This window comes from Equus caballus, chromosome 24, assembly GCF_041296265.1.
Source record: "Equus caballus isolate H_3958 breed thoroughbred chromosome 24, TB-T2T, whole genome shotgun sequence".
NCBI classification, from domain to species: Eukaryota; Metazoa; Chordata; class Mammalia; order Perissodactyla; family Equidae; genus Equus; species Equus caballus.
The window spans coordinates 38528690-38542992 of NC_091707.1; the positions used below are offsets into that span (position 1 = coordinate 38528690).

The following is a 14303-nucleotide window of genomic DNA, read 5'->3' on the forward strand; positions in this document are numbered from 1 at the left end:
GTTCATTAGGTTTTTCATAATTAGTACGGATGCCAAAAGATGAAGAAAATTATTGGAAAAAAAATCTTCCCAGTTGGGGCCAGCCCAGTGGCATAGTGGTTAAGTTCCTGCACTCCACTTTGGCGGCCCAGCATTTACCTGTTTGGAACCCAGGTGCAGACCTATCCACTGCTTATCAAGCCATGCTGTGGCAGGCATCCCACATACAAAACATAGAGGAAGATGGATACGGATGTTAGCTCATGGCCAATCTTTCTCAGTAAAAAGAGGAGGACTGGCGGTGGATGTTAGCTCAGGGCTAATCTTCCTCAAAAAAAAAAATATATATTGATTAATTTTTTCTGTATATGGCTTTATTTTATTGATAAGTCTCACATAATCTGGTTTTCCATGGGAGCACAGACTGAAAACCACTTAGCTGAGTTCCCTCCTTACACTTAATTCCTCATTTAATCTTCACCATCTTCTATTAAGAGTTCACGCCATGCCTGCCCCATAGACTTCTCCATGAAGCACCTTTAAACCTTAAGGCACCTAACTCACCTTAGGTCATATGCAAGCATGGAATATTCTTTGTGAGGAACCAGCATTTTAATGTTATGAAATGCTCTGAAAAGTATATACAAACATACCCCAGGAATTTATCTCATGTTTTTCATTTTAAGTAATTCAATTTACAAGAAACAGCTAATGAGATCAATTACAGGTAAAGTCAGCATCATGGCAGAGTGAACTTAGCCGGGACTCTCTCCCCTCCAACATACAACAAAAAGGAGTGACCATATTCGAACAGAAAATACCCTAAAAGCACAGGAATCCTTGGAGAGTCACAGCAGCCACATGATGGAGTGCGGAGAGGCTGAAGTCCCCCTCAGAGGAGCTGGAACAGGGTAAGAGAGAACTTTGGACTCCCCTAAAGACTGGGATCACTGCTGTGGGAGGCTCCGTGAGGGAAGCAGCAGTGGAGGGGTCTCCCATCTGTGGGGTTACCCATCACCCAAGACCCCCTAGCACCCTGGCAGCCTAGAGGGAAGCCCTTTAACAGGGCAAAAGCTTTCACACAGGGTGACCTCATCAAGCCAAGAACCTAGGAGACCAGATAGTGAGAGCTGATCAGGAAACCAGGGACTGCACACAGGGGAAAGTGCCCCTCCTCCAATCCACGCAGCACCGCACCATCTTGGCTGAAGGCAGAGGGCTTAGAATACACAGCTCTCAACCCCACACCCAGGGGCGATAGGTTGTAACTGCAAACAAATAATATCACAATGGGAAAACCCCATTATTATAGCATCAGGCAGTTCATCAAATCTCCAGAACAGAGAGAAAACAATAAATACCCAGAATTCAGTCCTGAGGATTCAGAAATAACTAAACTAAGTGACAATGAATTCAAAATAGCTATTGTCAAAAATTTCACTGAGGTAAAAGAGAATATAGAGAAACAATTCAACGAGTTCAGGAGCTACTTCACAAAAGAGATTGAAACTATAAAGAAGATTCAATCAGAAATAGAGATGAAAGACACAATGGAAGAGATAAAACAAAATACGGATTCACTGAATGCTTGTGTGAACACCACAGAGGAGTGAATCAGCATAATAGAGGAGAGACATGTTGAATTGCTCCAGACAGAGAAGAGAGAACTGAGACTAAAAAGAAATGAAGAAAGTCTCTGAGAAATATCTGACTCAACGAGGAATGCAACATAAGAATTATAGGTATCCAAGAAGGTGAAGAGAAGGAGAATGGAGCAGAATGCGTGCTCAAAGAAATAATAGCAGGGAACTTTCCAAATCTAGGGAATGAGAGGGAAATATGTGTCGAGGAAAATTTCAGACTCCTAGATTTGTCAATGTAAAAAGAGCTACTGCAAGGCATACAGTAGTAAAACTGTCAAAAATGAATGACAAAGAAAGAATACTCAGGGCAGCAAGGCAGAAGAAAATAACCTACAAAGGAACTCCTATCAGACTTTCAACAGATTTATCTGCAGAAACCTTACAAGCTAGGAGAGAATGGAATGACATACTCAAAACTTTAAAAGATAAAAATCTTCTGCCAAGAATACTCTATCTGGCAAACATATCCTTCAGCTCTGAGGGAGAAATTAAATCTTTCCAAGACTTTGTAGCCATGAGACCTCCCCTACAAGAAATTCTCAAGAAGGCCCTCATACCTGAAAAAAGAAAAAAAGGGAGAAAGGGGTCACAAAACACAGAGTAAGGAGACAAACAGGTAGACACACTCAGAATAGGATAGCAAATATTAAACTATAGCATTAGGCTAAAGGGAAGGAAAATACCAAAAACAAAGACAATCTTGTCACTTTAACCACAAACTCACAACACAAGTTGGAATAAGATATGAGAATAACAACTTAGGAGGGGAGGAGGAAAGGGACTGGATCAGTTGAGACTAAGGAAATAAGAGGCCATCAGAAAATGGACTATGTTATGTACAAGATTCTGAATACAAACTTCAGGGTAGCCACTAAACTAAAAAGCAGAACAGAGACACAAAAAATAAATAAGGAAAAAACAAAGAAACACAGCACAAAAAACTGCATAATTCAATGGGTAGACCAAAACACACAGGATGAGGAACAAAGGAAATGCAGGAACTGGAAAACAAGTGATATAATGACAGCATTAAGCCTTCATACATCAATAATCACCCTCAATGTACCCAGATTGAACTCTCCAATAAAAAGACACAGAGTGGCAAGATGGATTAAAGAACAAGATCCAACAATTTGTTGCCTCCAGGAAACATATCTCAGCTCCAATGACAAATACAGGCTCAGAGTGAAGGGTGGAAGATGATACTCCAATCTAATAGCAAACAAAAGAAAGTAGGTGTCGCAATACTTATATCAGAAAAAGCAGACTTCAAGATAAGGCAAGTAAAGAGAGACAAAGAGAGGCAGTATATAATGATTAAAGGGACACTCCTCCAAGAAGAAATAACGTTTATAAATATCTATGCACCCAACACAGCAGCATCAAAGTTCATAAAGCAACTATTAACAAACCTAAAAGAAGATATTAAAAATAACACAATAATGGTAGGGGACCTCAACACCCCACTCACATCATTGGACAGGTCACCCAGACAGAAAATCAACAAGGCAACAGTGGAATTAAACGAAAAGCTAAAACAGTTGGACTTAATAGACATATATAGAACACTCCATCCAAAAACAGCAGAATACACATTCTTCTCAAGTGCACAGAGAACATTCTCAAGGATAGACCATATGTTGGGAAACAAGGCAAGCCTCTATAAATTTTAAAAAATTGAAATAATAACAAGCATCCTCTCTGATCATAATGCTATAAAGTTAGAAATTAATTACAAGAAAAAATCTGAGAAAGGGACAAAGATGTGGAGACTAAACACTATGCTATTGAACAAGCAATGGATCAGTGAAGAAATTAAAGAAGAAATCAAAAAATATCTGGAGACAAATGAAAATGATAATATGCCATACCAACTCATATGGGATGCAGCAAAAGCTGTATTAAGGGGTAAATTTATCGCAATACAGGCACACCTTAACAAACAAGAAAAATCCCAAATAAGCAATCTCAAATTACACCTAACTGAATTAGAAAAAGAAGAACAAAGCCCAAAATCAGCAGAAGGAGAGAAATAACAAAAACCAGAGCAGAAATAAATGCTATTGAAACAAAAAAGGCAGTAGAAAGGATCAATGAAACAAAGAGCTGGTTCTTTGAGAAGATAGATAAAATTGACAAACCCCTAGCCAGACTGACAAAGAAAACAAGAGAGAAAGCTCAAATAAACAAAATCAGAAATGAAAGATGAGAAATAACAACAGACTCCACAGAAATACAACAGAGTATAAGAGAATACTACGAAAAACTATATGCAAACAAAATGGATAACCTAGAGGAAATGGATAAATTCTTAGACTCTTACAACCTTCCAAAGCTGAGCCAAGAAGAAACAGACAATCTGAACAGACCAATCACAAGGAAAGAGATTGAAACAGCAATCAAAAGCATCCCAAAGAATAAAACCCCAGGACTAGATGGCTTTACTGGTGAATTCTACCAAACTTTCAGAGAGGATTTAATACCTATCCTTTTCAAGCTATTCCAAAAAATTAGGGAGGATGGAATACTTTCTAATACATTCTAAGAGGCCACCATCACTCTGATACCAAAGCCTGACAAGGACAGGACAAAAAAGGAGAACTACAAGCCAATATCACTGATGAGCATAGATGCAAAAATTCTCAACAAAATTTTGCAACCCGAATTCAGCAATACATTGAAGGGATCATCCATCACGATCAAGTGGGATTCATACCAGTGAGACAGGGATGGTTCAACATCTGCAAATCAATCAATAAGATACACCACATCAACAAATTGAGGAATAAAAAAACACATGATCATCTCAATAGATGCAGAGAAAGCATTTGACAAGATCCAACAGCCATTTATGGTAAAAACTCTTAAAAAAATGGGGATAGAAGGAAATTACGTCAACATAATTAAGGCCATATATGACAAACCGACAGCCAACATAATACTCAATGGGTAAAAACTGAACACCATCCCCCTGAGAATAGGAATGAGACAAGGATGCCCACTATCACCACTCTTATTCAACATAGTACTGGAGGTTTTGACCAGAGCAATTTGGCAAGAGAAAGGAATAAAAGGAATCCAAATAGGGAGTGAAGAAGTGAAATTCTCACTGTTTACAGATGACATGATCTCATATATACAGAAAACCCCAAAGAAGCCATTGGAAAACTAATAGAAATAATTAACAACTACAGTAAAGTTGCAGGGTAAAGAGTCAACCTACAAAAATCAGTTGCTTTTCTATACTCTAATAACAAACTTACAGAAAGAGAACTCAAAAATATAATTCCATTTGCAATCGCAACTAAAAATATAAAGTACCTAGGAATAAATTTAACCAAGGAGGTGAAGGACTTATACAAAGAAAACTATAAGATATTACTGAGAGAAATTGATAATGACTTACAGAGATGGAAAGAGATTCCTTGCTCATGGATTGGAAGAATAAACATAATTAAAATGTCCATAATACCAAAGCAATCTACAGATTCAATGCAATCCCTATCAGAATCCCAATGACATTCTTCACGGAAATAGAGCAAAGAATACTAAAATTCGTATGGGGCAATCAAAGACCCCGAATTGCTACAGCAATCCTAAGAAAAATAACAAAGCTGGAGGTATCACAATCCCCAACTTCAAAATGTACTACAAAGCCATAGTGACCAAAACGGCATGGTACTGGTACAAAAACAGGCACAGAGATCAATGGAACAGAACGGAGAGCCCAGAAATAGAGCCACATATCTACAGTCAGCTAATCTTCAGCAACGGAGCCAACAACATAACAATGAAAAAAAGATAGTCTCTTCCATAAATGGTATTGGGAAAACTGGACAGCCACATGCAAAAGAATGAAGGCAGACCACTATCTCACAGCATACACAAAAAATAAACTCAAAATGGATCAAAGACTTGAAGATACAACCTGAAAGTATAAAGCTGGAAGATAATATTGGCAGTACACTCTTTGACATCAAACTAAAAAGGATCTTTTCAAATACCATGTCCTCTCAGACAAGGGAAACAAAAGAAAAAATAAACAAGTGGGAGTTCATCAGACTAAAGAGCTTCTGCAACGCAAAAGAAACTAGAATCAGAACAAAGAGACAACCCACCAACTGGGAGAAAATATTTGTAAATCATATATCTGACAAGGGGTTAATCTCCATAATATAAAAGGAACTCACACAAATGAACAATTAAAAAGCAAACAACCCAATCAAAAAGTGGGGAGAGGAGATGAACAGACATTTTTCGAAAGAAGATACACAGATGGCTAATAAACACATGAAAAGATGTTCAACATCACTAATCATCAGGGAAATGCAAATCAAAACTGCACTGAGATACCACTTTATGCCTGTTAAAATGGCTATAATCACTAAGACTAAAAATAACAAATGTTGGAGAGGGTGTGGAGAGAAGGGAACCCTCACACACTGCTGGTAGGAATGCAAACTGGTGCAACCACTATGGAAAACAGTATGGAGAGTCCTCAAAAAACTAAAAATAGACCTGCCATATAACCCAGCTATCCCACTACTGGGTATCTACCCAAATAATTTGAAACGAAAAATCCAGAGTAACATATGCACCCTTATGTTCATTGCAGCACTATTCACAATAGCCAAGACATGGAAGCAACCCAAATTCCCATCGACCAATGATTGGATAAAGATGCTGTGGTATATATATACAATGGAATACTACTCAGCCAGAAAAAAAGACAAATTCATCCCATTTGCAATAACATGGAAGGACCTAGAGGGAATTATGCTAAGCGAAATAAGGCAGACTGAGAAAGACAAACACCACATGATTTCACTCACATGTGGAATATAAACAAGTACTGGGACAAAGAAAACAGTTCAGTGGTTACCAGGGGAAGAGGGCCCGGGGAGGGGCACTGGGGGTGAAGGGGAGCACTTATGTGGTGACAGTCAAGAAATAATGTACAACTGAAGTCTCACATTGATGTAAACCATTATGAACTCACTAAAAAAACAAAGAAAGAAACAGCTAGTGAAAAACAAGTCAGGAATTCCCAAGATGTCACAGCTAGGAGTTATAAGAGTTAGAAATTTTATGCTGGATTTTATGTGAATTTTGGACCTGCAAAAAAGAGTTTTGACTTGGGCTTACAGTCTAAATACCTCTTTCACGATCCTAGCACCCACCAGTCCTACCCCACTCCACTAAATTTAACTAATCAGTTAGCATACTATCAAGTGTCTGATCAAAAGAAGTTTGTATATGGTAAATGTACCCTAATATTAAACAAACACTTTATTGTTTGCACAACGATTCAAAGAGAAAAGACTGATGGTTATAGGCTTAACCAGATTTAAATTTGATTAATAAAAATTTCAGAGTAATTTAGAACCATTTAAAATTTAAAAGATACACGAAAAAAATATTATTGCATGACTAATATAAAACATCTCTAAAGAAGAGACCTCTACTAAAATACCAAAACAGTGTTGTTTAAAATATGATATATGAGGTCTGAAGGCCAGTGAAGGTCTTTCCCAAGCTAAGAAAATCTGACATTTATGTGACATCATTAGCATATCTAGCTGAGGCTCAAAAAAGGAAGTGGACTCCAGAGCATACACTGCCTTTGTGCTTAGACCAGGAGGAAAAAAAAGAAGCAACAGAAAACAGTGAGTAATTCCTTAAAAACTGTAAACAAGAAAAGGAGAATAGCTTTCCCTCAACCAATTTCCAAGAACTAATACTGTTTTTCTTTAAACGGGAAGAGATAAAGCTCCAAGGACCTATGGACCTCATTAGATCACTAAAATGAAGCAGGTTTTAACCAAAAGCACAGATTGCCTCCCTGTAATACGAGATTATACCTAGAAATCTCTGACATTCTGGAATTTTTAATGAATACTCCTAGTCTCTTAACAACTTCTAAATGTCATAATTTTCACTAACATTGAATTATACATTTTAGGAAGGCAGAAGAGCATAGTGGCTAAAAGTCTAGGCCCACTTACTCATCTATAGATTCAATTTCTCACCATAGCCAGAAACAAAATATATCTATTACTATTAGACAGTACAGGTATTTCCATATTTTTTAATATGAAAAAGAAAGCAAAGTGTTTTCTCGCCTTAAACGTGCCCTTTCCAGAACACTCTAAGCCACTTAACTTGGGAGTAAGAATCAGCCTAAATTAATCCTTTCCAGTTTCCAGTGCACTGTTTAATCCAAAACCACCTTTTAAAAGCATATAGGTCACCACTTACAATAAAGCGACAGAATACAAAATTAAACATTTCTTATCAATAGTGATCCTCTATTGTATTGTCAGAGATGGAATTCCAAATCACAGCTCAAGCTTTTAGTCAAATTGACAATTACAATGCAAATATTCAGGATCTGGTTTCTCAAGAACAGGGGTGGGAAGCAATCTCCCTCTCCCTCTTTCTTTGTAATTTTGTGCATTCTGCAAAGAGAGAAGAAAATAAGAACAGAAAATTTCTCTAATTTTCTCTTGCAAAAAAGAACAATTGTCTCTTCAGTACTATTCTTATGCTCACCAGACGCAATTTGCTTTGAGAACAAATGTCTAAAAATCAAGGTTTAAAAAAACGCTACCCACATGCTGTATCTAATTATTCAACAAAGTATCCTCTTCAAAGGAATTACCAACTAACAAGGGTAGGCCTCCTTTTGTGAAATGAAGGAAAATAGAATTTTAAAAAACAAAAGCAGATTTTTCTATCAGTTTTCATTATAACTTCAGGGTTGCAACTTTTGTTCCTAATTTTCAATTGGCAGTGTCTCCTAATACTTGAAAAAAATGTTTTAATCTGTCTGTTATAAAGGTTAATGATCTTCAAGCACACATAAGTGCATTTGTAGAATATCACTTTTAGAGAAAACCATTTTGTATAAGAAAAAAATACCTTTTGGTTTTAATCTTTTGTTTTTCTTGTTATCGCTGATGTTTTATACTTTATATACAGATCTAAGAAATATTTAAAGAGAATTTCAGAAATTAATTTTCTATAATGATAGTAATAAAACATAACCAATGTAATAAAATGAGAATTCACAAATCTACAACAATATAAATGAATAAATAAACGAATAGAGAAAAAGACAAATCCCTTCCTTTCAGTAGGAATCCATGTAATAAATGTAGAAAGGATGATGGACTTTTTAAAAAATCACTATTTAACATCATTTATAGTAATAATTGTTTCATGAAAGAATCATTAATAGGTGCTAAAATATGTGGGTGAAAGCATGATGAGAAGTAGGCTATTTTCAAGTTTTTTCCCCATAAAATAAATAATTAAAAAGGCATAATAGTGGGGTTGGCAGGTGGAATAGTGGTTAAGTTTGCACGCTCCACTTTGGCAACCCGGGGTTTGTGGGTTTGGATCTTGGGTGCGGATCTACACACCCCTCATCAAGCCATGCTGTGGCAGCATCCCACACACAAAATAGAGGAAGATTGGCACAGATGTTCGCTCAGCGACAATCTTCCTCAGGACCAATCTTCCTCAAAAAGAAGGCATAATAGTAACTTTACAGTGGAGAAACCTGGCAGGCAACACTTTAACCAAATGTTCAGTTTTACGAGTAATGGGATAAATCAATATTACATGCCTCCTGATATGATATCCTGGGAAGAACACAACATCAGTTCTCTGGGTTTGCTGCCAAAAGTCCATAACCTGAATCTAGTCACAAGGAAACATCAACACATCCAAAATGAAAGACATTCTACAAAATAACTGGCCAGTACTCTACACAGTTGTCAAAGTCATGAATGACAAAGAAAGACTGAGAAACTGTTACAGATTAAAGGAGTCTAAAGCAATATGATGGTCAAATGCCATATGTGATCCCATATTATATCCTGTACCAGAAAAGACGTTAATGGCAAAATTTGAATAAAACCCACAAGCTAAATCATAGTATTGATCCAACGTTAATTTCCTGTGATTGTACAAGAGAACGTACACACCATTTTACTGAGATGTAAAAGTATTCACATCACGTCAGCAACTAGCTGAAAAAATTTTATCTATACGTATATACGGATATGTATATATTTATGGAGATATATATAAAATGATAAAGTAAGTCTGGTAAAATGTGAATATTAGGGGAATCTAGGTAAAGATTATACAGAAATCCTTTGTTCTAATTTTTGGCCTTCCTCGTAAGTCTGAAATTTCAAAATAAAAAGGTACCTAAAGGGTAGGTGACCTCCATTTGAATTGATTTGACAATAGTCCAGTCCAGAGGTTGGCGAACTTTTTCTATAAAGGACTAGACAGTCTACACTTGGGTTTGTGGACCATTTGCTCTCCTTCACAACTGTTCAACTCTGCCATTGTGTCACAAAAGCACCCACAGACAAACTGTAATGAATGGAAGTGGCTGTGTTCCAATAAAACTTTATTTACAAAAATAGGCAATGGGCCATATTTGTCCCATTGGCCATGGTTTGCTGAACCCTGGTCTAGTTCACACCAAGGAAAATTAATCAGAATAATTATACTTGCAGTTACCATTTTTTGAGCATGTGCCAGACACTATGTTAAGTGCTCTACTGACATTAACTCATTTATCCCTGCACCAATCTGATCAGATAAAACTATTATTTCCATTTTCCACAGAGGAAATGGGCCTAGAGAAGTTAAGGAACTTGCCCAAGGTCACACAGCCAGGAAGCAGTAGACTCTGGGTTTGAACCAGGTAGGGTTGCCTTCACACACTGAACTATAACCAATATGCTATACTGCTCATGTGGACTGAATTATACTGTCACATGCAACAACTAAGCAACTAAACCATTTTAACAACGGCTAAATAACTACCCAAACTCAAGATTTACATTCTGAGAAGGTATTTTTCACAAACCTCCTGTAGCTGCAAAGAAATAAGTCCCAGTTGATCCTGACGTCTTTCCACCAGCTCTCTTTCCGTGCGCATCTCTCTTTCTATTTCCTGAAGCCGTCGCTCCACCCGATCTGAAACCTGTTCAACATGAACAAACAAACGGAAATAGTGATGTTACCGAGCTGTTAGGCAAAAAACGCTAAATTGAAGAGATGTTTTATGCCAAATATACTATTTTGCATATTTTGTATACTTTGTAGAGCCCTTTTTAATGACGCTATTATAAAAAAGATCACAAAAAACTGACTGAAAATTACAAAAGAAAACAACCATTAGTCTCTAAATAACCCAAACCTGGATCCCAATAAAGGACCTAAATTTTTCAAAGCATAATATAATAATTCAAAAGATCAGACTTAGAAGTAATAAACTAGAAAAGAGTGCCCTCTGGTGAGTTAGAAGGAAAATACCAATTTTGCCAACAACACATTTATTACTCTATTAATGGTAAACTGCTCTATGTATTTAGTTCTTTTTCATTTTTGTTATCTATAAGCAAGACCTGCCTAGGAAGGTTTTGATGTTTATGTGCAGCAAATAATTAAAAGGGCTTTTCATTTGCTTGTCAATCTTTCCTACTGTGATCTGCTAAAAATAAGCCAGTTTAGATCAAAAACTAAAGTCAAACTGAAAAATGTTTAATTGGGACGCTCTAAAATAAACATGAAAGAATTTTTCCCTCTGATGCAAGATCTTCCTTGATAAAAGTTGTGCAAATTCAAACACACTTCATGCATATCATTATACAGTCCCCTAAATAAAACACTATTTGACTATTTGTGTATATTTGGTACAGGAGAATACAGTGGATGGAAGATATTTGTATTCATGTAAGAGAAGCAGTAAATACAGCCCTGTTATAAGAAATCTTTGCTACCAATTCTGTAGAGCCAGGAAAGGTCCTGGTCACAAGGGATCTTACTGGGGCAATGGAAAAAACTGGATTATGATGATGGTTGCACAACTCAGTACATTTACTAAAATTCATTGAATTGTATACTTAAAGCAGATTAATTTTATGGTAAGTTATACCTCAAACCAAGTTGTTTTTTAAAAAGACATTGTTAAACATAAGTTTAATTAGTCAACAAAAGCTGGGCAAAAATATTCTATCAAAATCAGCAGTTAGTATTTACTAAGACTCATAAATCTTGGGCTGCCAATGCTTAAAAACAATTAAGATACTTGCTGTGATACTCATAGTGCTTTACTAAAAACTTAAAATACCCATAAGCACCAAGTTTCTAACATGTCCCAGTAATCAACCCTAAAATCTCAACAAACAATTTAATACTGCATCAGAAATAAATACATTACTTGCTATAATATAAAACAATATTGGATAAATACTAAAAAATAAGAAGTTAATTTGTTCAATTTTTACAAAATGGAAATAACTTTATTGTTCACTCTGAATATAAAAAGTAATAGCAACACATATCAAAAAATAATAAAAAATCACTCAAAATTTATTAGGATGTCTACTATCAACAAAAAACAGGAAATAACAAGTGTTGGAGAGAATGTGGAGAAATTGGAACCCTGGTGCATTGTTGGTGGGAATGTAAAATTGTGCAGCTATTATGGAAAACAGTACAGAGGTTCCTTAAAAAATTAAAAATATCTTGCACCATACACAAAAATTAACTCAAAATGGATTAAAGACTTGCATGTAAGACCTGAAACCATAAAACAACTAGAAGAAAATATAGGTAGTACATTATTTGACATTGGTCTTAGCAGCATCTTTTCAAGTACCATGTCTACTCGGGCAAGGAAAACAAAAGAAAAAGTTAACAAATGGGACTACATCAGACTAAAAGCCTTCTGCAAAGCAAAGGAAACCACGAACAAAACGAAAAGACAACCCATCAACTGGGAGAAAATATTTGCAAATCATTAATCCAACAAGGGGTTGATCTCCAAAATATATAAAGAACTCATACAACTCAACAACAAAAAAACAAGCAACCTGATGAAAAAATAGGCAGATGGCATGAACAGACATTTTTCCAAAGAAGATATACAGATGGCCAACAGACACATGAAACAATGTTCAACATCACTAATTATTAGCGAAATGCAAATCAAAACTACAACGAGATATGACTTTACACAAGTCAGAACAGCCATAATTACCAAGATAAAAAGCAACAAATGTTGGAGAGGATGTGGAGAAAAGAGAACCCTCATACACTGCTGGTGGGAATGCAGACTGGTGCAGTCACTATGGAAAACACTATGGAGATTTCTCAAAAAACTGAAAATAGAAACACCATGTTATCTAGCTATCCCACTACTGGGTATTTATCCAAAGAACTTGAAATCAATGATCCAAAGAGATTTATGCACTCCTATGTTCATTGCAGCACTATTCACAATAGCCAAGACACGGAAGTAACCCAAGTGCCCTTCTATGGACGAATGGACAAAGAACATGTGGTATACAGCCAGAGACACTCACAACTAGAATCTACAACTTGTACTGGGGGGCTTTGGGGAGAAGAAGAAGAAGAAAACAAAAAGATTGGCAACAGTTGTTAGCTCAGGAGACAATCTTTAAAAAAAAAAGAAACACCTGGGTAAAGAGAGAAAAAAAAGATGTGGTATACATAGACAATGGAATACTACTCAGCCATAAAAAAGACAAAATTGTCCCATTTGCAACAACATGAATGGACCTTGAGGGTATGATGTTAAGCAAACTAAGCCAGACAAAGACAAATACTGCATGATTTCACTCATATGTGGAAGATAACAAATACATGGATAAAGAGAACAGATTAGTGGTTACCAGAGGGGAAGGAAGTTGGGGGCTGGGTGAAAGGGGTAAAGGGGCACATGTGTACAGTGACGGACAACAATTAGACTACTGGTGGTGAGCACAATGAAGTCTATTCAGAAACTGATAAACAATAATGTACACCCAAACTTACACACTGTTATAAACCATTATGATCTCAACAAAATTACTGGAAAAAAATTTTAAATAGAGTTACCATATGATCTAGCAATTCCACCTCTAGGTATATACCCAAAAGAACTGACAACAGGGTCTCAAAGAGACGTTTGTATACCCACATTCACAGCAGCATTATTCACAACAGCCAAAAGATGGAAGCCATACAAGATGCAAGTGAAAAGAGTTCTGAATTTGGTTGCACAACAATGTGAATGTACATAACGCTACTGAACTGAACACTTAAAAATGGTTAAGAGGTAAATTTTGTTATATATATTTTACCATGATTAAAAATAAGGAAACAAATAATACAGAATGATAAAAAGTAAAAAAAATAATAATAATAATCTAATACCATCTGTCAAGAGTAAAACACTGTTGGGGCTGGCCCCGTGGCCAAGTGGTTACGTTCGCGCGCTCCGCTGCAGGCGGTCCAGTGTTTCGTTAGTTCGAATCCTGGGCGCGGACATGGCACTGCTCATCAGACCACGCTGAGGCAGCATCCCACATGCCACAACTAGAAGAACCCACAACGAAGAATACACAACTATGTACCGGGGGGCTTTGGGGAGAAAAAGGAAAAAATAAAATCTTTAAAAAAAAAAAAAAAAAAAAAAAAAAAAAAAAAAGAGTAAAACACTGTTAAGTATTTTGTTGTACATTTCCAGAAATTTTTCTATGCATATGTACATAACTAGTCAAATATATGTCCATTTCACTTATTTTTTTTTAAGATTTTTTTTTTCCTTTTTCTCCCCAAAGCCCCCCGGTACATAGCTGTATATTC

General features: G+C 36.3%; 1 protein-coding gene across 12 annotated transcripts in view; it reads right to left on the reverse strand.

Moving 5' to 3' along the window:
• CEP128 (centrosomal protein 128) overlaps window positions 1–14303 on the reverse strand; it is a 381907-nt gene that overhangs the window by 314915 nt on the left and 52689 nt on the right. For all 12 annotated transcript variants that reach the window (XR_011431914.1, XR_011431913.1, XR_011431912.1 and 9 more), the window contains one exon: window positions 10516–10632. Coding sequence is in view for 9 of the 12 variants with exons in the window: in XM_070249369.1 (XP_070105470.1) it covers window positions 10516–10632 (117 nt within the window). In the remaining 3 variants the exon portion in view is untranslated. The remainder of the gene's footprint in view (window positions 1–10515; window positions 10633–14303) is intronic.